At 33.4% G+C, this 22003-nt stretch overlaps 1 protein-coding gene across 3 annotated transcripts in view; it reads right to left on the bottom strand.

Annotated features, from left to right (window-relative positions):
* LOC114326239 (serine/arginine repetitive matrix protein 2) overlaps window positions 1-22003 on the bottom strand; it is a 78696-nt gene that overhangs the window by 53753 nt on the left and 2940 nt on the right. For all 3 annotated transcript variants that reach the window (XM_028274538.1, XM_028274541.1, XM_028274539.2), the window contains exons 3-5: window positions 21406-21955; window positions 11223-11432; window positions 9821-10050 (exon numbers count right to left, since the gene is read on the bottom strand). In XM_028274538.1, coding sequence (XP_028130339.1) covers window positions 9821-10050; window positions 11223-11432; window positions 21406-21955 — 990 coding nt within the window. The remainder of the gene's footprint in view (window positions 1-9820; window positions 10051-11222; window positions 11433-21405; window positions 21956-22003) is intronic.

Genomic DNA, 22003 nt, shown 5'->3' with positions numbered 1-22003 from the left:
CACGAATAACTTACAAATTAAAGCACTTAGGTATAGGGAATGCTTAACAAATAAAAAAGTAGCATAAAATATAATTTCATTACAATACTTAAATACAGGGTGTTCTATTTAAGAAAACTCAGAAAATACTTATTCCGAGTTTCGACCCACCCTGTATAATAAAATTAAACATTTCGCTATACTGTTAATGTTTAACAATAGTAGACTATATTAAAAATCGTTTGAACATAAAATAAAAATTTGATGTCGAATCATTACAATTCTACAGGGTGTAAATGTTGCTATGAAATTAACAAAAAAACCTAATTATCTTTTAAACCACCTCGTATAATATTACAAAACCCTACACTTTAAGAAAGGAAACATTGAGGAGAATCCAAAAATGTCAAAATATACAGGGTGTTCTATTAAAAAAAAACATGTTTGTGTCACCCTGTCAATACGGACGTCCCTGTATATTTGAAAATATTTTTAAATTATGGTACTATGTGTGCCCCAAGTTTTATATAAATAACTTTTTTTCGTATCTCTTACGACAAACGAGTAATTGGACTTTGTCACACTAATGCCCCACCCTGTATACAGCTTTTAAAACAACATCCACTGATGAGAGAGCTGAAGCAATTTTCCAAAATACTGAGAAAATTAATAATTAAAGACCGTCTTGAAAGAAAATACAGCTAAACATATGATTAAAATTGGTGTTATTTACTATGTCAAAAATTTTTGTCTTCTAAAAATTAAAATATTCTGACAACATAATAGAAATAATATATGTTGGTTTTTGTCTACTAAAGTAGAAGCCACAGTTAGAATGCAACGCAGGTAGCATAGGGCAATGTATTTCTTAGCGGAGAACGGACGACCACGTTGCCGGTTTGCCCCGAGCGGTGCATTAGGACCTGATTTAAGAATCATAGCACTGGAGTATACGCGCACACAACAATTGCCTGCGGTTGTATACACGCACCTACCGCTGTGCCGATATGAGCGGCATCCATGTGCGCCATAAGGCTCGGCGCAAATTGAACCTAACCGAGACACAACCTGCGCCGGCGGGACGGGTGCCCCTTCCATTTATTTTTCTAGCGGACCGCATATTGAACACAACCTAGCTGTCGGTGTTGGAAATAAAGACGGGCAAAATCAGTGCGGACGTGTAACGGTTACTTTTGATACTGGTTCTCAGTGGTACTGAGTACAAAAATACTGATGTATCTCATCCTTGTACTAAATTGAGTAGGCAACTTTAAATCGGTATTTCCGTACTTGTAACTCGTAACGTTTTAAATATCTTACACGATCCTAGTATGCACTAGCGGTAAGACTTTCGAAAACATCGAATTTGATCATAAGCGGGTGCATAAAAAGATATCTTACACTAAGTATTTTATTTCTGCACATAATACCTACATATTTAAAATAATCTCAGTTATTTAAAAATCCCTCCGCTACTGATCGGTCACAAAAAATAACACTACCTGCATATTTCGTTTTTAATTTTTAAGCATAAACAAAAATGTAATATGCTGACAAGTTGAATTTGATGGTAATACGATATTTTTATTGATCACGGTTTTAAGTGACATGAATCATTTTTCATTGATAATCTGTAGATTTAAGGAATTATATAAAAATTTTATACCTATAGAATCGGGATTACGCCATCATTCTTTGTGAAATCCTATTTAATTTTAAAGAAACCTTATTTTTCTAATATGTAATGTGTTATTGTAAAGGCATAACTTTGCTTATTAATTTCGTATCGCCGTTTATTTAGTCTACTAGGAATAAAGTTATCATAATTTAATGACAAAGACAAAGCAGTTTTCACTCGGGGTTTTGACTATGCTAATATTTTTATTTATCACAATAAATTGTACTTAGGTACCAACCGTCTTCATTTCCTATTTTCTCCCATATGTCGTGTTTCCACGGGTATATCCGGAACGAGTTCAATTATTAGCTTCGATACGTCCATCTCCCAAACAAAAACAAGTAAAAATAAACATCTGGCGGTGAGTCACGCGTCCCACGACCCAAGAAAACTGTACGCTAATGACAAACGTTCCCAAGCGAGACCTGCGAACGCATGCACTGATCGTAAGATGGGTTCAATTTGCGGTCTCTCGCATATAAGCGTGCTTCACAAAACTGTCCACGCAGTTCGTCGATGCAGGTTGTGTCTCGCTTAGGATCAATTTGCGCAGGGGCACAGTGGTCCAAAATCCCGAAAAGCTGGCCAAAAATAAAAAAAAATTCAACGTTTCGAGAATATTATTACATTTTCTAAAAGAGAATTCAATTCCCTTTTCAGTGTTGGCAACCCTAGAGTTATATCTCCTATATCTGAATTTCCAGTTCAGTTCAAAGTTGACCTTCGTACGGAACAGAAGCGCAGTTAAGAATAACGAATATTTTATACGCACAGTCTTGTAAGTGTATCTCAAAAACGAAGTGCGCAAATTCAATTCTGCAAAATGGAGGATATTCGTGGAGCCATCTTTAATAAAAGCCGATAATATTAAAATATTTGTATGTAGGATTGTAAATAGTTTACCTTATATTTTAAATTCCCCTGTATATCATTTTTCTTAATTATTAGTACGAGAACGGGATAAGGGTCTCACATATGGACGTTGGCCCAGATGTGCAGAACGAATTGGGGATTACGGCGACGGTAGCGGACTACTTTTAACTTTATAGTTTTAGTTTATTGGAAAAAGACGGCGGCGGGTCGGTACATACTTTGAACCAATTTTAATTGGGTTCTTTCACAGGAAAAAAGAGATTAGCCTAAGAGGTTTGGTTTTAGCGTAGGGAACTAGAACGAATACAGGCAGTCGATTTTACCATCATAAACGCGACGGACGTGCTGTTAGGGTTAATAAGACGTAAAAAGACGAATTAAGACGGGTATTATATTGATTAGACGCAAATGATCTATAAATACATTTCTTTTTGTAAGAATAAGAACACGTAAGATTTCAGTAGCAATTACACAACACTTTTAAATTTCGTCAATTTAATAGTATCAATAATTTAGTCATCTATTTTATTAATTAAAACTGTTAAACATCAAACGGACTTTTATTACGATTGTCTTAAAGAAAACCTACATTTTGGGGGCTCAATCGCGGAAAGAATTTCGTCGTAAAGTTCGCGAAATACCGTAAAGTGACGTGTAATTAAAAAATCGACTCAGGTGACGTGACGTAATTTTTGGAAACTGTTTATGACTGTTCGGGAAACGTGGAAACTGTTGGTGATTTTCGGACTTTTTTAAACTATTGGTGACTTCCGGACTTTGTGAACTGTTGGTGAATGGTTGTGTTGGTGGAGTAGCAGGCTAGCACAGTGTAGACGACGCTGTTAGGCAAATACGACGGCTGTTTGGGCAGTGACGACGACGACGACGAGACGCAATCATAGCAAGCAGTATTACCAAGGAGAAATCAGGTGTGTTTGTTCCAATATTTTAAAAGTAGTCAAGACACTTTCGTCTTGTGTCTGGAAATTAGAAATCTGACCAAAGATTATTTTTTTCGAGGAGCTGTGAACTGGAACTTTGACGATAAACAGTGAATGTTGCGAAAGAACTATCATAAATCATTTAATGAATAACTTTTTTTTGTTTTTCATTGTTTTTTTTTGTTCATTTATTTTAATAAATCATAACTTTGTTAGTATTTGTAGTAAATATTGATAATTTTGAAGTAAAAGCGACTACAATTCTACAGTTCGTAAGTACAATTTGCACACGGGAAAAAATAATCTAACTTTTTAGTTAAAAGATAATTTATCTTTTTATTTTTGTTTTTTTTTATGTATTATTATTATATACCTTTTTAAAATGCAGTCTAAACAAACTCTTAACGATTTTCCAAAAATTAGTTTAAACCTTAAAAATTCGGCATTAAGTGCTGTTAAGGCGTTGCATGTTGTCGCGTACGGGGATAAAGGGTTGCCGCGACAAACTAGGAAGAATTTGCGGAATTTTACAAATTTTGCGTGGGATAAAAAATCCCAGGAATATTCCACAAAAATAGACGACATTAAAAACAAACTAAGTATGCCGGACTTAGTAGCAGTTTGCAGTGTTTTAGATCTGAACTACACTGGTTCAGAAGACGACGTGATTGAACGTATTTGTTCATTTTTGAACGACTTCAATCTTGAAACGAGAATGACGATGAAGACGAAGACGCTAGCGATGATGACGGTGATAAAGACGTTTATCACAAGGAAAACGGTAAAGACGTTACCGAAGACGATCGCTATAATGAAGATAACGACGCAAATAGTGATAAAGACGCTTATCACGAGGAAGAAGGTAAAGACGTTACCGACGACGATAATAATAATGACGATATGGATGATGAAAGGACGACGGATTTATTTACGAGGAATAGATCAAAATCAAACAAAATGACGAGAGGTAGACTGAATGATTCATTTGCCTTAACTTTTAGAGACGTAGAGGACAGTATAAGAAATTTCGACGGAAAAGACGATTATCCCATAGGAAAATGGATCACTGATTTTGAAGAAATTTCCAATCTGATGGGATGGAATGATTTGCAAATGCTAATTTTTGCTAAACGTTCTCTAAAAGGAATAGCTAAACTGTATATACAGTCAGAGAAAGGAGTTAATAGCTGGAAGCTCTTGAAGAAGAGACTGACAACAGAGTTTGAGAACAAAATAAGTAGTGCCGAAATTCACAGAATGCTGATGAATAGAAAGAAGAAACAAGGTGAAAGCGTACAGGAGTATGTACTAAAAATGAGAGAAATCGGTAGCAGAGGAAACATCGAAAATGAAGTCATAATGCAGTATATAATTGAGGGAATTATGGACGACCCGGCTAATAAAGTAATACTTTATGGTGCCAAAAATTTCAATGATTTTAAAGAGAAGAATAAACTGTACGAATTGATTAAAAAACAGACGACGCAAAAATTAGTTAAAACCGAGACGCATAAAAAGACGTGGACGAACGAGGAAGTAAGACGAGATGAAAGAAGAGCGCCTCAAAGTAGGAATAAAAAGGAAGAAAAATGTTTCAATTGTGGAATTGAGGGACACAGATCGACGGATTGTCCTGACAAAGCCAAGGGAGTAAAATGTTTTAGATGCCATCAGTTTGGACACAGGTCTTTTCGATGCAATGAGAAAGAAGAAGAACCATCAACTTCTGGACATGCAAATGTTGTTAACTTGGGGTATAAAAACTCGGTAACATTGAAGGTTGGAAAATTATCACTACGTGCATTATTGGATACAGGAAGTGACATTAGTTCAGTACGAGAAGATATTTTTGAAAAATATTTATATGACGTGATTCTTTCACAAAACATATTAGATTTAAATGGATTAGGAGGTACGAGAGTTAAAACTTTAGGTTCATTTAATAAAATGGTAGAAATTCAAGGAGAGGATTTTAATATTTTATTTCATATTATTCCAAAAGGAGCACTAGACGTTGAAATTATTCTCGGAAACAATATACTGAGACAAGCGGAAGTTACAATAACCGAAGACGGAATAATTTTATAAAAAAAAAAGAGTATACTTTTATAAGGATTACAATAATTAGCGAGACGACAGTCAATAATCATTTTCAGCTGAACCATACAGAAGATAAAAAAATAAAGACGGATATAGAGGGAGTAGTCAAAAGTTACGAACCCGACAAGACAAAGACGACGGAAACATACGAGGACTTCTTTATAAAAAACAATATTCTTTTTAAATACGAAGACGGCACGGAAGTGTTAGTCATTCCGAAAAGAATGCAAACAGAAGTAATTAGAAGCTTACACGAGGTAGGACATTTTGCTGTAACAAAAACACAAGATTTGATTCGAAGAGGATGTTACATTCCAAATCTTAGAGAAAAAATCGAGCACTGCATAGGGGATTGCGTTAAATGTATACTTAGAAGCAAAAAAAGAAGTTATAGAATGCGTGAAGAGACATCCAAAGGATTTCGGAAATCCGCTCCGTATAATATCTGACAGAGGTACCGTATTTACGGCGAAGGAATTCGAAGACTATTGCGAACAAAGAAGCATAAAGTCGACGCCGTTCGAAGTACTGTTCGGAACGAAGATGAAGAACAAAGAAGATCTGAGGATGAAGGAGATCATAGAACAGGAGATAATTAAACAATTTGATGAAGATAGAGAGATGCTGAGAAACGAGAGTCGACGTCAGTTAGTCAAAATTCAAGAGGAAAATAGACGCAGATATGATCTACGAAGAAAAAGGCCGAGGATGTATAAAAAGGGGGACTTAGTGGCAATCAAGAGAACACAGTTTGGTGGAGGACTCAAACTGCTGAAGAAATATTTTGGACCGTACGTGGTAGTACAAGTGAATCCAAATGATAGGTACGAGGTAAAGAAATCAGGATACCATGATGGATCTCAGAGCACTTCAACGTGTGCAGAGTACATGAAGCCGTGGATAGATAAATACATGGAATCCGAGTCGGATTCTGAACAGGATGGCCGAATGTAGGATTGTAAATAGTTTACCTTACATTTTAAATTCCCCTGTATATCATTTTTCTTAATTATTAGTACGAGAACGGGATAAGGGTCTCACATATGGACGTTGGCCCAGATGTGCAAAACGAATTGGGGATTACGGCGACGGTAGCGGACTACTTTTAACTTTATAATTTTAGTTTATTGGAAAAAGACGGCGGCGGGTCGGTACATACTTTGAACCAATTTTAATTGGGTTCTTTCACAGGAAAAAAGAGATTAGCCTAAGAGGGTTGGTTTTAGCGTAGGGAACTAGAACGAATACAGGCAGTCGATTTTACCATCATAAACGCGACGGACGTGCTCTTAGGGTTAATAAGACGTAAAAAGACGAATTAAGATGGGTATTATATTGATTAGACGCAAATTATCTATAAATACATTTCTTTTTTGTAAGAATAAGAACACGTCAGATTTTAGTCGCAATTACACAACACTTTTACATTTCGTCAATTTAATAGTATCAATAATTTAGTCATCTATTTTATTAATTAAAACTGTTAAACATCAAACGGACTTTTATTACGATTGTCTTAAGGAAAACCTACATGTATATGTGTTGCTCTGCGCTATGAGTTTCAATATGAATCGTTAACAACGCAGAATAAACAGATCATGCCGCAGCATTCAGGTAGTTGTTATGACTGTAGATCTTTAGTTATTTCAGTATCGTAGGGTAAAATCGTAGATAAAAGGGTCAGGTACAGTATTGTTGAAAAATAAAGTAAAAATTAGTTTTGACTCTCATATGATTAATAATCGAATTTAACGTTGGAATAAAAAATTGGCGCCATTTTGTTTTTTGAAATTTCTATTTCGGATTCGTAATCAACAACCTCAAAAACCCCCGGATATCAAATTTCGGCGGTATTACATATCGCACACCTAGTTCAATAGTGCCACACGTGCAAAACACAATAATTTCGAGAAATGAGCAAAACGTTCTGTAGCAAACGCGTTATGCCCTGTAAATAATTTATTTTGAGAATGACTGGCTTCAAAATTACAATTTAGGTAGCAAATTATACAGTTATTCGCTGGATCTTAAAACAATTTATTAAAAATAAAACGTTAATTGTATTTTGATAGTTATTGCGATATTGCATTGTGAAGAAAGTCATTTATAAAAATTAATACCTAGAAGATACGGCGGCAATATAATGATAAAATCAACTGCTTAGCTATTACAAATAATATTTTTATTATTGTTATTACAAGTGTATACAAACATGTTTTTAATTATTATTAACAAAGTCCCTATAACATTTATGATCAACACGTATTATTAAGTTTTTATCGCACAGCTACAAAATATGTTGCGTGGTTTTTGGCAGATATCGAGGGTGGCTTTATGTACGCTTTTTTTTTTAATCGATTACTGCTTCCAAAGTAGTTGAGTGCCCCCTTGTAGATCTTTTAAGATGGACCTCTTTAAACTCGTTGGCATTATAATCTGTTTTATAGAGGAAAGAGCCAAGATTGCTTTTGTCAACTTTAATAATTTGGATATCATTCCAGACTACCTTTTCATCTTTTGTATTCTTTGTAAAGTTTCCCCCAATTTTTGAACTGAGATCTTTAAAGTCATAAAAGTCTTCTGTTGACATTTCCTTTACATTGTACTGATTTCCTTCTTTTTTTTTGCAGACTTGGGCAGGCACATAAATGGGACCTGTTTTAAGTATTTGCTTCTTTTGCCTCTCAATAGTTGCGTGCATGGCGTCCCCTTCATTTTGGGTATGTCCCACTGTTAAGAATTTGTGTGTGATTGATTTAATATTAATTTTTGCAATTGAATAGAGATACATAGTAACTATAAATTTATTTTTATTTTGCTCAACACAATTGTCGCTATAAAATATGACGTCTTTATCATTACAATGAGTTGAAAGATAATCAAACAGACACGTAGCTATTTCGTTTGAGCCGTGGTTAGCAATAGCTTCGTGCCAAAAATACCAGTAACCACTCTTTTGAACCATCAGAAGAATTGTAAAGTGGAAGCAGTTCATGCGGCATTTATAGTAGAAGCTTGAAACATCTCCACAAGGTGTAGAAAGGACCGCCTGTAAATCAAAACAAGCTACCAACACTTGAGGATCATCTTTTGCTTCTGCTACATCTTGTGCTTTTTCTTCTCTGCTTCTGCATTTATTTTGGATATGTCTATTATAAGTTTGATCAAGAGTAGCTTGCTGCTCAGCAGAAGAATTTTTGTATGATTCACAAACCGCGCACTGACCTTTTTTTAGCCACAGGTCTTCCTTCACTCTCTTCCTGTAGTTTGTAGTAGCGATACATTTGTGCTAAAGTAAGTGAACCATCTATGCATTCCTTTGTAGTTTGTGCTCTTAAGTAACGTGATTCTACCCTTTGGGAAGAATTTATGTGCTCTCTTATTTTATTTTTCACCGGTTCAATAACCGTTGTTCGTTTCATACAATTTTCTCTCTTGTCCTTTTCCACGGATCCTTTACCATCTGATTTTCTCCAAGTTGTTCTAATAAATTTATCACCAATGTTCAAGGTATTCATAAAAAAACCTCTGAATTGTCTCTCAGATCCTCATCATCTTTAATTTTCAAAGCTAGCCCAACAATTTTTCTTGCCCTTGACATCATGTTTGATATAAAGTTAATAATAATATCACTATACACTGTTTTCAGGCTTTAAATCAAATAGTTTTAAACTAAACACGTTGACTACTTGTGCATGAATAATTGGGAACTGATAAAATCGTACCACTGACCTAACAATTTTCGCAGTTGTGGCCGTATTGAATTACATCAGTTTTATTGCCGCGGTGTGTATTATCGCCACATCTCCCAGTTATGGCCATATTGCATTTTCAAACCTTCCAAAAACCATACAGTGAAATATCGAAGTATCTTACTTTATACTTATCCAAAACAATATTTTAGTTCAGGCTGTATTGCATTAGATGAGGCATAATATAGGCAATCTTTTACAGCCTTCTCAAAATTCGAATTTTTTGCAGTTGTGGCACTATTGAACTAGGTGTGCGATATATTTAAAATACATAAACCCGCCATATTACATCCGTCATTTTGTTTTTTGCAATTTAGATTTCAGATTCATAATTAGCGACCTCAAAAACCCTCGGATGCCTAATTTCATGCCCATCAAAAAACGCTTTCATATTTTGGCCATCTTCTCAGGTTTTTGGACCACTGTGCGGGGCTAAGACTAGCACTGCATTCTAACTCTGGCTTTTAGTATAGGAAAACGATTTTTTCAGTACATACCATCAGATATTTCTTCAGCCTGGGTATCAGTCTTGGAGATGTGTTTGTTTTTTCTACTAGACGAATCTATACTGCTGTCACTAGAATCCGAAGAAGCCCGCTTTCTCCGCGTCCTATTTCTTCTCGATCCTCTAGATGAAGCCGATTTTCTGGACTGTCTACTAGATTTTGAACTACTGTCACTTTTGACTGAAGCGTTGTCGTTATTTGGATGTTTTTTTCTTACATACCTGAAATTTAACATTAAAAGATTTAAACTGATCAAAGTTAGATATCAAAGAAAGGTGATGTAAATAGATATATTATCACATATTGGTAGGAATTTAACGTAAGTATGAGATTACAAAGGTAGGAACCGAGACAAACGTATATTTAAAACGGTACACCTATATGCCGATGACACCATATATATACTAGCGGAGACAGAAGACCAACTAAAAATATTGATGAACATATTATCAGAAGAAAGTCACAGGATGGGCTTGGGCATTAACCTTTCAAAATCCAAAATTATGGTATTCCACAAGAACCCCCATGAACAAATTACAGCCAACATACAAATAAATGGTATCACCCTTCAGAGTATCCAAAGCTTCATATCCCCAGACAAAGAGCTAAATAGTCGGCTAGACCACTCAAAACAAATTAGAAGACGCATTGAAATAGCAAGGTCTGGTTTCATGAACATGCGTAAAATGCTCTGTAACCCCAAGCTACCAGTCACAATAAGATTGAGAACATACAAGTGTTATGTGTGGTATCTAATACTATATCGCTGTTTTCCTCTTACCTATCCTTATATGAGCGGTGATCGTATATCACTAATATGTCTTTTCATCTGGCGAGCTGAGCGAGATTCCCTTTCTTCCCTTTCCTTATACATTCATGTCGTATTAATAAAAGCAATTCATATTTCACGCCATCGTCAAAATCATCCATTCATGTACAAAATATCGTCACATCGGCCCGAACGGAAAGTTCGATGCGTAGATTATAAATGTATTTTATTAACGAAATTAACGAGTAATTAAGGCTAATTATCTTATTTTTTGTATGTTTTGATTCCAAATAAAAATGTCTTAAAAAGCGAACTCTTTTCTTCGACTGATTTAGTTACCTGGAGCAACAACGCAACGACCTCGTTACAACAAATAATAATTTAAACATACAAATGACGTTCCAAAACGTCATGGACGTTAGAGCAAAAACTATTACGACGTACATTAACGTCATGGGCAGCGAAAGTGTTAAAAGACATCTCATCATAAAATAATTTGAATTTAGTATTTGGTTTACATTAATTCATAATAAATGTTGAATGGAATACATTTCTACTGCTGCGCTACTGTTTATTGTGAAGTTAATGGGATACATAATTTTTCAAATTAATATTCATACTAACCTATCTGGGGATTCTTGAGAACTGCTAGACGCACTTGAAGATCTAGAACGTTTTGAAAGTTGACGAAGAGGACCATCATCTTTTGGCGGGATATTACGATCTTGAAGCTTATTGCTAGCCCTTTCTGGAGAATCGGGGGAACTGCTTCTCACAGAGCTTTGTGGTGATGGGCTCCTTCGTTGTCTTGGACTTCCAGAACTTCTTGGGCTTCTAATTTAAACAGAAATTAATTTATTTAAAAGCTATACAGTAAAACCTCCGTTAACCGAAACCTTTTTAACCGAAACGGCAGACAGTTTCGATAATATCGTCAATAAAAAGTAAATTTTTATCGCAAAATGTAAACAGTTCTAAACTAAAGAATGCAATTAAATATAAAATAAAACATCGTTGTCAAAGGAAAACACAACAGAAAACGGATAAAAATGTTAATTTTCCTTTTTATTGCTTTATTCTATATTTGCATATTAAAAAAAAAACATTACGAAATCATCTCATAGGATTTTTAATACCATTTTTGACCATGAACTGTGTAATTTGATACAAGAAGAATACAAAAAACAATGTTATTTTTAACCGAAATTTTTGTTATCCGAAACGGCCTCCCTCCATTATTTCGGTTAACGGAGGTTTTACTGTATACAGGGTGAGTCACCACTAACGGGACGGAAGATTACAGCGAAATGGAAAAAGATTTGAAATTTTTTTTAAATGCGTAGTTTGTAAGTTGATAAAATCTACATTTTAAAATTATTTTGAAATATACAGGGTGTCCCAATAAATGGCGGCGTATCAAAGTTATATTTTTTCTTATGGAACACCCTGTATTTTATTGCATTTTTTAATTGTCCGCAAAAAATAAGGTATAGTTTCATAACACTTCCCTATACCTATGTACAGAGTGTTCTGAGTTATGGTGACTTTTCTTAAAATGTAAAGTTTTAAAAGAAGGCTTATTTTCAAATTATTTAAGAAATTATGAAAAAATACTTTTACATCTAAATAGTTGGATATTGGTTGAATGCATTCCATGATTAATTATTACACAATTATTTACAGGGTGTTCAACATTTATAGTTTCATTATTGGATTATTCAATGTGTCATATGATGCTCATTTTAATTAGAACACCATGTATATTAATAAATAATTATACTAAACAATTTTACCTCTTTCGAATGGTATATGGATGTCCTATACCTAGGTCTCATAGTTTTTGCGTAATTTACAATTATTTAAATTGTTAATCTGTAAATCGATTTTAAAACAAAAGATGTAGTTAATTAATGGCATTGTATGACATTGTCACGTTACGACAGTACGGTCTGGTAATTATTTTATAATTAATGTATTCCATGATTGATTATTACACATTTATTTACAGGGTGTTCAAAATTTACAGTTTCATTATTGGATCATTTAATGTGTTATATGATATTTATTTTAAATAGAACACCATGTATATTAATAAATTATTATACTAAACACAGGTTAGTCTTTCGAATGGTATAGGGATGTTCTATAACTAGGAGTCATAGTTTTTGCGTAATTTACAATTTTCTTAAACAGTAAATTGATTTTAAAAATAATATTTATAGTCACTCTCGATTTTTAAACAGTACGAAATAAATGTTTGTTTACTGTATCATAATGAAATGAAAATTATGTTTATTTACTAGACCATTATTATGAAAAGTAGGTATATTGGTCTGTATACAATACATTAAAAAAATCAGGATCTTCTATAAAGTCTAAAGTCCATAAACGATAAGTTAAATATTTATCATAATCCTGTTTGGTCTAATACTGGTGTACTTAGTTGAGTTTTATACGGATAATAGTGGTTTCTCTTAAGGATTCTAACAGTCGTTTGACTGATTTACAATTTACCCGAAATTTTTTCATTACTAGTATTTGGGTTTTCCGTAACAGAAAGCAGGACATCAAGCTCCTTGACGTCATCACAAATAACTGGTTTAAATTTATTTAACTTTCCGTATGCAACATTACCAGTAGCATGCAATCTATTGAACTCTCTCAAAAATGTCCTTTTTTGGATGTCTTCTATCAGGATACTTCTGAGCGTAAACTTAAGAAGGTAAGATACAATTTTGCAAACACTCCCCAATGCAAAGTACCAGGTCTACTCTTTCGTAGATAACGTGATTATTCATTTTTAGGAACAATTAAATTTGAATATCATACACGGATGTTTATATTTTTGATAATTACCAGACAGTACTGTCATAAAATGACGATGTCATACAATGACATACATCTTTTGTTTAAAACTTCGATTTACAGATTAAGAATTTAAATAATTGTAAATTACGCAAAAACTATTAGACCTAGGTATAGGACATCCATATACCATTCGAAAGAGGTGACTCCGTTTAGTATAATGGTGTATTAATATACATGGTGTTTCATTTAAAATAAGCATCATATGACACATTGAATAATCCAATAATGAAACTATAAATTTGAACACCCTGTAAATAATTGTGTAATAATTAATCATGGAATACATTCAACCAATATCCAACTATTTAGATGTAAAAGTATTTTTTTCATAATTTCTTAAATACCTTGAGAATAAGCCTCCTTTTAAAACTTTACATTTTAAGAAAAGTCACCATAACTCAGAACGCTCTGTACATAGGTATAGGGAAGTCTTATGAAACTATACCTTATTTTTTGCGGACAATTAAAAAATGCAATAAAATACAGGGTGTTCCATAAGAAAAAATATAACTTTGATACGCCGACATTTATTGGGACACCCTGTATATTTCAAAATAATTTTAAAATATAGATTTTATCAACTTACAAAATACTAATTTAAATTTTTTTTCAAATCTTTTACCATTTCGCTATAATCTTCCGTCCCGTTAGAGGTGACTCACCCTGTATATCAAGGGGTTCGAGCAAAAACCCGATAAATACCAAAATATGAAATCCGGTATTTTTATTTCTGTTGTAGTAAAAACACGTCTTCTACCATTGGTAAATTTTATTATTTGATATTAGCATTTTTACGCACAGTAACTAATAAAAACCAAACATGGTAAAAACCGTTAACTCATATTTTTAAATAATACCAACCCGATATATAACTTTACTGATAAAAATGCTTTGTTGTAAACATCTTTATAATATGAGAATCCGGTAGAATCATTTATCTTCTTATTCCTGTGTAAAGTTACTAATTTTATTAGAAATATTTCTAGGTTAAAAACTGATAATTAATTTTATCGGAGATAAAGATTACAAAATTGTTCATTTTGACAAAATATATTCATGCGAAAATCCGATAAAGAATTTTAGACTATTATAGTTTATTAAATTTCAGCACACTTTTTTCCTGCGAAAACCCAGTAAAAGATGGCGTAAATTGACAACTGAATATTACGAAATCAAAAAAGCGGTTAGAATGGGGCCCATATTTATAATGAAAAACAAACTCAGAGCTTCCAAGGTACCACAGCAAATCAATTGTAGTAAATTTAAATTAAGTGTACTGAAAAGTTGTGTGAAGACTATTGAAACTCTGTAGAAATTACTTAAGTCTAGTAGTAGTAGTCTATTCTAGAAAAATTTGTATTTTGTACAATATAACTGTCAAGCTAATTAGGACTAGACGTGTCCCTGAAACTTCCCAAAGAAAGAAACGAACATTTAGTAAGAAATGTTTCTTTCCACTAACTTACCATGAATGAATTCCAGTGTGTTAAAAGTTTTTTAAAAATATATTATATATATATATATATATATAATAGCACTAAAGGCCTTAGAGGCCCATGGCTTGAAAAGTTTGTTCATTCTTCATTTTTACTTTTCTTTAGGTACCTAGATCTTCTCTGGCTTGGTATGTGATTTTTCTCCATTCCTTCCTGTTATTCATTTTTCTTCTCTGACCTTCTAACCCCTTTTTTTCCATATCTTTTTCGACCTCTTGCTTACATCTATTTTTCGGTCTTCCTTTTCTCTTTTTTGAGGCTATGTTGTAGTTTAGTACCCTTTTTGGAGTCCTCGCGTTCGGCATCCTTTCTATGTGACCTCGCCATCTAAGTCTCTGTGCCTTTATCACTCCTATTATATTAGGTTGATTGTATAATTCCTTTAACTCATTATTTGATCTTCTTAACCATAAACTGTCCCTTATTATTCCTCCATATATCTTCCTCAGGATTTTCCGTTCCCAGATCTCCAGTAAACTTTGTTCATTTTTTGTCATTGTCCATGTCTCACTGCAGTATGTTACTATTGGTTGGATAGTTGTTTTGTATAACTGTATTTTTGCCTTTCTTGATAAAAACTTGCTTTTCAGCATTCCATTAAGCGCATGTACACTTTTGTTGCCTGCCATTATTCGAGCTTGTATTTCTTCTTTAATATTCGGTTTACGTGATATTATTGCTCCTAGGTATGTAAATCTTTCTACCATTTCGAATTCGAATGATGTTCCTTCTTCTACTTCTACTTTAAGCTTTTGTCCATTCCTGAACTGACCATCTGTCCATTCCATACATTTTGTTTTAGTTTCATTTATGTGGAGTCCCATTTTCTTCGCTGCTTTTACTATTCTCTGTACTATTTCCTGTAACTCTTTTGTTCCTCTTGCAAGCAACACCACATCATCCGCAAATGCCAAAACTTGGTGTCGTTTTTGATATAGGAGTGCTTCTCTATTGATTTTTGCTTCTCGCATTATTTTTTCTAGGCATAAGTTAAAGAGTAATGATGACAAAGGATCGCCCTGCCTTACTCCTTCATTTACTATAAATGTGTCTGATGATTGGTTGTTTATTTTGACTCTATTTTCTGTATTTTCTAACGTAATATGTATCATGTTGCGTAACTTTCTGCTAACTCCCAATTCCTCAAGCGCCTGCTTTAAATTCTTCCTCTTTATTCTATCGTACGCTTGCTGGAAATCGATGAATAGCGCTATCGTTGGTAGGTTGTGTTCATAGCTTTCTGCTTGTAATTCTCTGATTACGAATATTTGGTCCGTTGTGCTTCTTCCTCGTCTAAATCCGCACTGATATTCACCTATTATATTTTCCGCTTCTTTTTCAAGTTTATCTTTTATGGATTTTGATAAGATTTTATATATGGTATTTAGTAATGCTACTCCTCTGTAATTACTACATTCTGTTTTGTCTCCTTTTTTGTGTAATGGGCAAATAATTGCTTCCTTCCAATCTTTTGGTATCCGTTCTATTCTCCATATCTCTTTTATGATCTTGTATATCCACTCATGTAGCAATTTTCCACCATATTTCATCATCTCTGCTGTTATATTATCGCTTCCAGGACATTTGTTATTCTTCAAATCTTTTATGATTTCCTCGATTTGTTCTTTGCTGGGTGAATTATCTTCTATGTCTTCTAAGTTTTCATTTCCTTCTTCTGCTTCCATGTATTCTCTTTGGTTTGACTTATTCTTGCCATTTAGTAACTCGTCAAAATACTCTTTCCATCTCTCTACTATTTCTGCTTCACCGCTTATATTATTCCCCGCTTTGTTTTTAACGAATATTGGTTTTTGTTGGTATCCTCTTTTCTCATTTCTGGCACCTTGATACAGGTTTCTTATTTCTTTATTTCTGTAGTTCTCTTCTATTTCTTTTAGCTTATTTTCTACGTGTTTTCTCTTCTTTTCTCTCAGCAATCTCTTTACTTTATTTCTTTGCTCTATATATTTATTCTTCGTCTCTGTCGTTTCTTTCATTATCATTTCCATCCTTAATGATTTTCTTAGTTCTATTTCGTTTTGGCATTCTATGTCGAACCACTCCTTTCTCTTTTTATTCTCCTGTTTATTACACTCTTTTGCTGCTTTGTTCATTACTTGCTTTATGATGTCCCAGTTGTTTTCTGTTCGTTCTTCTGTTTGTATCTTTTTTAGTTCTCTTTCCATTGTTTCCCCATACGTTTCTTGCTCTTTCTTTGTTGCTAATCGAATTGGTTTATTTATATATTTCTTTACCTTTATTTTGTTTTTGTTTTCTGGTATCAGTTGTTTCATTTTGATGCCCACCATGTAATGATCACAGTCGGCATCTGGTCCTCTGTATGTTCTTATCTTCTTTATACATTGCTGTTCTTCTTTTTCAATCAGCACGTGATCTATTTGGTTTTTAGTCTTTCTATCTGGCGATATCCATGTTTCCTTATGTATTTCTTTTCTTTCAAAATATGTGCTCATTATGATCATATTTTTTTCTCTTGCGAAATCTATGAGAAATTGTCCGTTCTCATTAGTTTCATTGTGTTTGCTATGCTTTCCTATTGTCGGTCTAAACACTTCTTCCTTCCCTATTTTGGCATTAGCGTCGCCTAAAATAATTTTCATATCATATCTGGGTACACTTTCGATTGTTCTGTTTAGTTCACTGTAGAAACATTCTTTAACATCATTATCTTTTTCTTCGGATGGAGCGTGAATATTTATGAGGGTGATTTTTTGGTATTTTCCTTTGATCCTGATAGTACATATGCGGTCTGATATCGGTTTAAACTCTACTATTGCTTCTTTTAGTTCTTTTCTTATCATAAAACCTGTGCCTAATATTCGATTCTTTCCACCGCTGTTAAAAAACAATGTATCTTCTATTTCTAATATATCATTTCCCAGCTGTTTCGTCTCCTGCAAGGCTACTATGTCAAATTGGAACTTTTCGATTTCTCTCGCAAGATGTTTAAGTTTACCTTCGCCATATGTGCCTCTTACATTCCATGTTCCTAAAAGTAAGTATTCTTTTCGACATGTTTTCTTGTTTTTTGGTCCGGTTTTTGTTTTTTTCCTCTTGTTTCCTTTTTTTGTATTATCACTATCCTTTTTCTGTGCTTGTTTCGTCAACGTTATTCCTATGGTACAGTTATTTGTTAGTTTTTTGATGCTGTTTTGATCATTGTGCCCTCTTTGTCGTTCCACTTCCATTCGATGTTATTTACCCATATTTTTTTTACTCCAATTTTGACTTCATTTCCTTTATTTCTTTCTTCCTGGGCAATGTTTCTAATTGTTTTCTGTATATCTCGTTCTTTTATGGTTGTATCTTCGTTGATATATACCTTGTGCTCTTTAATTTCTTTTAGCTTGTACTTTTTTTCCATTATTTTTCTTTTTTCCTCTTGGTTTTCTAATTCAATTAGACATGTTTTTTCGCCTAGCTTGTGAGCATTTCTTATTTTCACCTCTATTCCTAAGTGGTGTTTGATGAAATTGTTGATTTTTCCTTTTAACCGTGCTTGCTCATATGTGTCTATTGTTAGGCCGCTTATAACTACGTTGTTTATTCGTCGGTGTTTTTCCATAACTTCCATGTTTTTTGTTATTTCTCTGAGTCCCTCCTTGATCTCTTTATTTTCTTCTTTCAGTTCTGCATTTTCTTTTCTCAGCTCTCTGTTTTCCATAATTTTTTTAAAAAACGCTGTGTATATTCTCAGGTGATATAATAAATGCTGTAGCTAACAGTGATTGTACTGGATGATGTTCTAAAGAAGACAATAGCGGAAAACGGTAACCAGTTAATAAAAATATATATCAGAAGATATTGGTTTGAATTAAAAAAAAAAAAAACTCCTACTCTACGCCCTAAAAGGCTAAAACAAATTTCATCCCAAAAAGCAACCATAGACTTACCCACTCCGGGCAATTTTCCAAAGTTATATAAAAGTACCTTTCCAATAAGTGAAGCAAAGAAAACGGATTTGATAAAGATGTGCCAAGAAAATATTTTCCAGAAGAGGTGCATGCTTGAATAACAAATTTAAAAACCGGTAATGATGTGAGAAGAATCAGAAGACACATTTTTTTAAATTGTCTAAAAAGAATGCAGATTAATTTATTTTTGTTGAAATAATATACAATTAACTTTTATTTTATAATTAAAAAAATTCAAAATAAAAACCAATAAAGTCAAATGTTATACTCATTCAACGAGGTAAAACCCGATAAATATCACGTTTTACAAAACCCGATAAATATCACGTTTTACTTTTTTTTGTAAATACTTTTTTTATAAAATAAACTTGAAAATAAATTATTCTAACTAAATATTAAATTCTGTGCTATTTGGCCATAACAAATATGTATTTGATAAAACTTCCTATGACGATATTAAATCTTCTTCAAACTTCCTAAAATCTTTAATCGCGATTATCTCTAAACAATGGTTTTGTTAGTTATCGGGTTTTCGCTCGAACCCCTCGATATGTAGTTGGGATTGTGAATTGTAAGTATGTAGGCGAAACCAAACTCGATATTCACAGTCATAACTTTCAGAAAGAAACCAAATAGAAGTGTACTGAATTGAATTAACTAAATAACAAGTTTAATAGGCCAGCATATTGTTATCCACTATGTACCTAATTTTAATACCTATATTAACTACCTTTATTTTTTTCCTGACATTAATATTATTATAATCAAGAGAAGAAGAACATGCAGAACCTCAAATATGTTTGTAAAATAATAAGAGACCATATTTTATGAATTGTCAAGTTCATAATATATTGTGGCAGAAGTTATATTATTTCTCACCTTGCTATATTATTCACAGACTACTGTGTAATCTACAGGACAGATGGATGAAGGAAATAAAGATTCCAGTGACTCTAAATAAAGTTTCTTCAAGAACTGTAGGGACTAGTCAACAACGGTAATAACCCATAAACATTTAAATTTCATAAAATCATAAGAAATGTTAGAAAATGATTCTCAAGAATTCAAGAAACTTTTAAAACGATTAAAGCAAAGTCTAGTAAAATTAACCACAAGTTTAATTTCCACAAAAACTAAATGTTTCTAGAAATACTGATGAGACATTTGTAGTTTCTAAAATGATCAAAGAAACTACTAAAAAATGACTCAATTAAAATAGAAAATAAAAAAACTACAAATCGTGATAAGTAATGTGGTTCCAATGACGGACCTATCGCTGAGAAGAATGGAGCAACGAGAAAATGACACATGATTGTGTTGTCCAAATAACCAAATTCTCGATCCATTTATCTTGGACAATTTGAAGATATTGTGACAGCCAACCATCAAAAAGAAGAACTGAAGAAAAGGCTAGTTCCTAACTGCAGCTTTATGAAGTGATACATAACAGCACTACAGGCCTTGAGGGCTTTGAGAATTCCCTTAGGTACTGAAATACCATACTTCAACGTTAATATTGTGCACTACAATTATTGAATCAGTCATTTTGAAAAAAAAATCACCACTTTTTTAAATTTTACAGGAGAGGTCAAAAACTTTTTATCTTTAAGACTATTAGGAAAATAATTGTTTTAAGTATTTTTTTGCGTTTAATATTCACTATACAAGCTGATGAATAATTTAAAAATATTTTTTTTAGGTTTGAAAAGACCTAGAAACTGAAATTTTTTTAAAAAGAGATGACCCGTTTTGAAAATGGACAGGTATGAAAAGAAAAAAAATAGTCATTATAATGTGAATATTGTTTATTACACACATTAAACGGCTAAATACAAGCTGATGAATATTTTAAAAATGTTTTTAAATTTTAAAAGACCTAGAAACCTCAATTTTTTTAAATAGAGATGACCCGATTTTAAAATGAACAGGTGATGTTCATTTTGAAAACGGGTCATCTCAAATGGGTATCTCTAGAAGATGACCCCTTTTCAAACTGAACTGGTTTGCAGGGTATGTTGTGCTTATGGTAATAACATTGAAAGTTGACCCGTTTTCATGTGGAATAGATGTCTCTATGTGTATTAAATGCGGGGTCTAGATTCAAAACCGGACATTCCCACTTTATGTCATTCCAAGTAAACTGAAAAAAAAAAAAAAAAAAATTTACAACTTTACTGTTCCCTATCTCAAATTGGAGGAAAAGTCCACTTTTGCATCTGAACCAATTCTTTCAAACTGAATTACTACTAGGAACTGTCCAATTTTGCTCTTTATCAAATTGTTAATATGGATCTTTAATCACAGATTACAGAGGTGTATTCAACTAATTTTGACCAAAAAGTGGAAATGTCCGTTTTGCATCTAGACCCCTCAAATATAAATTCAACGAAAAGTGGAAATGTCAAAAAAGTGGAGATGACCCCTTTTCAAAATGACTGATTCAATTACAGTACAGTATTACAAAATTGAAAAGCTAACAAAATGTAAATACATTAATAAAAAGTATACCTGACTTTCACTTCGCCATTTACACAATGGTCAGACTTGTGTCCATGAGATTCTTGAGACGAGCTACGAGAGGAGCTCTGAGGTGAAGGCGATCTGGGATGGTTTGGTGAAGGGGATCTAGGATGGTTTGGTGAAGGGGATCTGGGATGGTTTGGTGAAGGGGATCTGGGATGGTTTGGTGAAGGGAATCTGGGATGGTTTGGTGAAGGGGATCTGGGATGGTTTGGTGAAGGAGATCTATGATGGTTTGGTGAAGGAGATCTAGGATGGTTTGGTGAGGGTGATTGGGGATGGTTCATTGGAGGTGATTTAGGATGATTTGGTGGAGATGAAAGAGGATGGTTTGGTAAAGGTGATCTAACTTGATTTGGTGATGGCGATCTAGGGTGGCTTAACATATCTGGAGCTGGACTTGGAGATTTGGGATAGTCATTGGGAGGGGAAGAGGGTGGTGATCTTGGCCCTCCTGATACAGGTCTCTCCGGTTCAGGAGATTTTGGTTCTTCATCCTCAGATGAAGAGGAGGAAGATGAACTTGGTGATCTTGGACCTAGAAAAAAAATTTAAACATTACAGTAGAATACACACTATTCAAATA

Source organism: Diabrotica virgifera, chromosome 7 (genome assembly GCF_917563875.1).
Source record: "Diabrotica virgifera virgifera chromosome 7, PGI_DIABVI_V3a".
In the NCBI taxonomy this organism is placed as follows: domain Eukaryota; kingdom Metazoa; phylum Arthropoda; class Insecta; order Coleoptera; family Chrysomelidae; genus Diabrotica; species Diabrotica virgifera.
The sequence above is the reverse complement of the archived record's forward strand: the minus strand, read 5'-3'. Positions and strand labels throughout refer to the sequence as shown.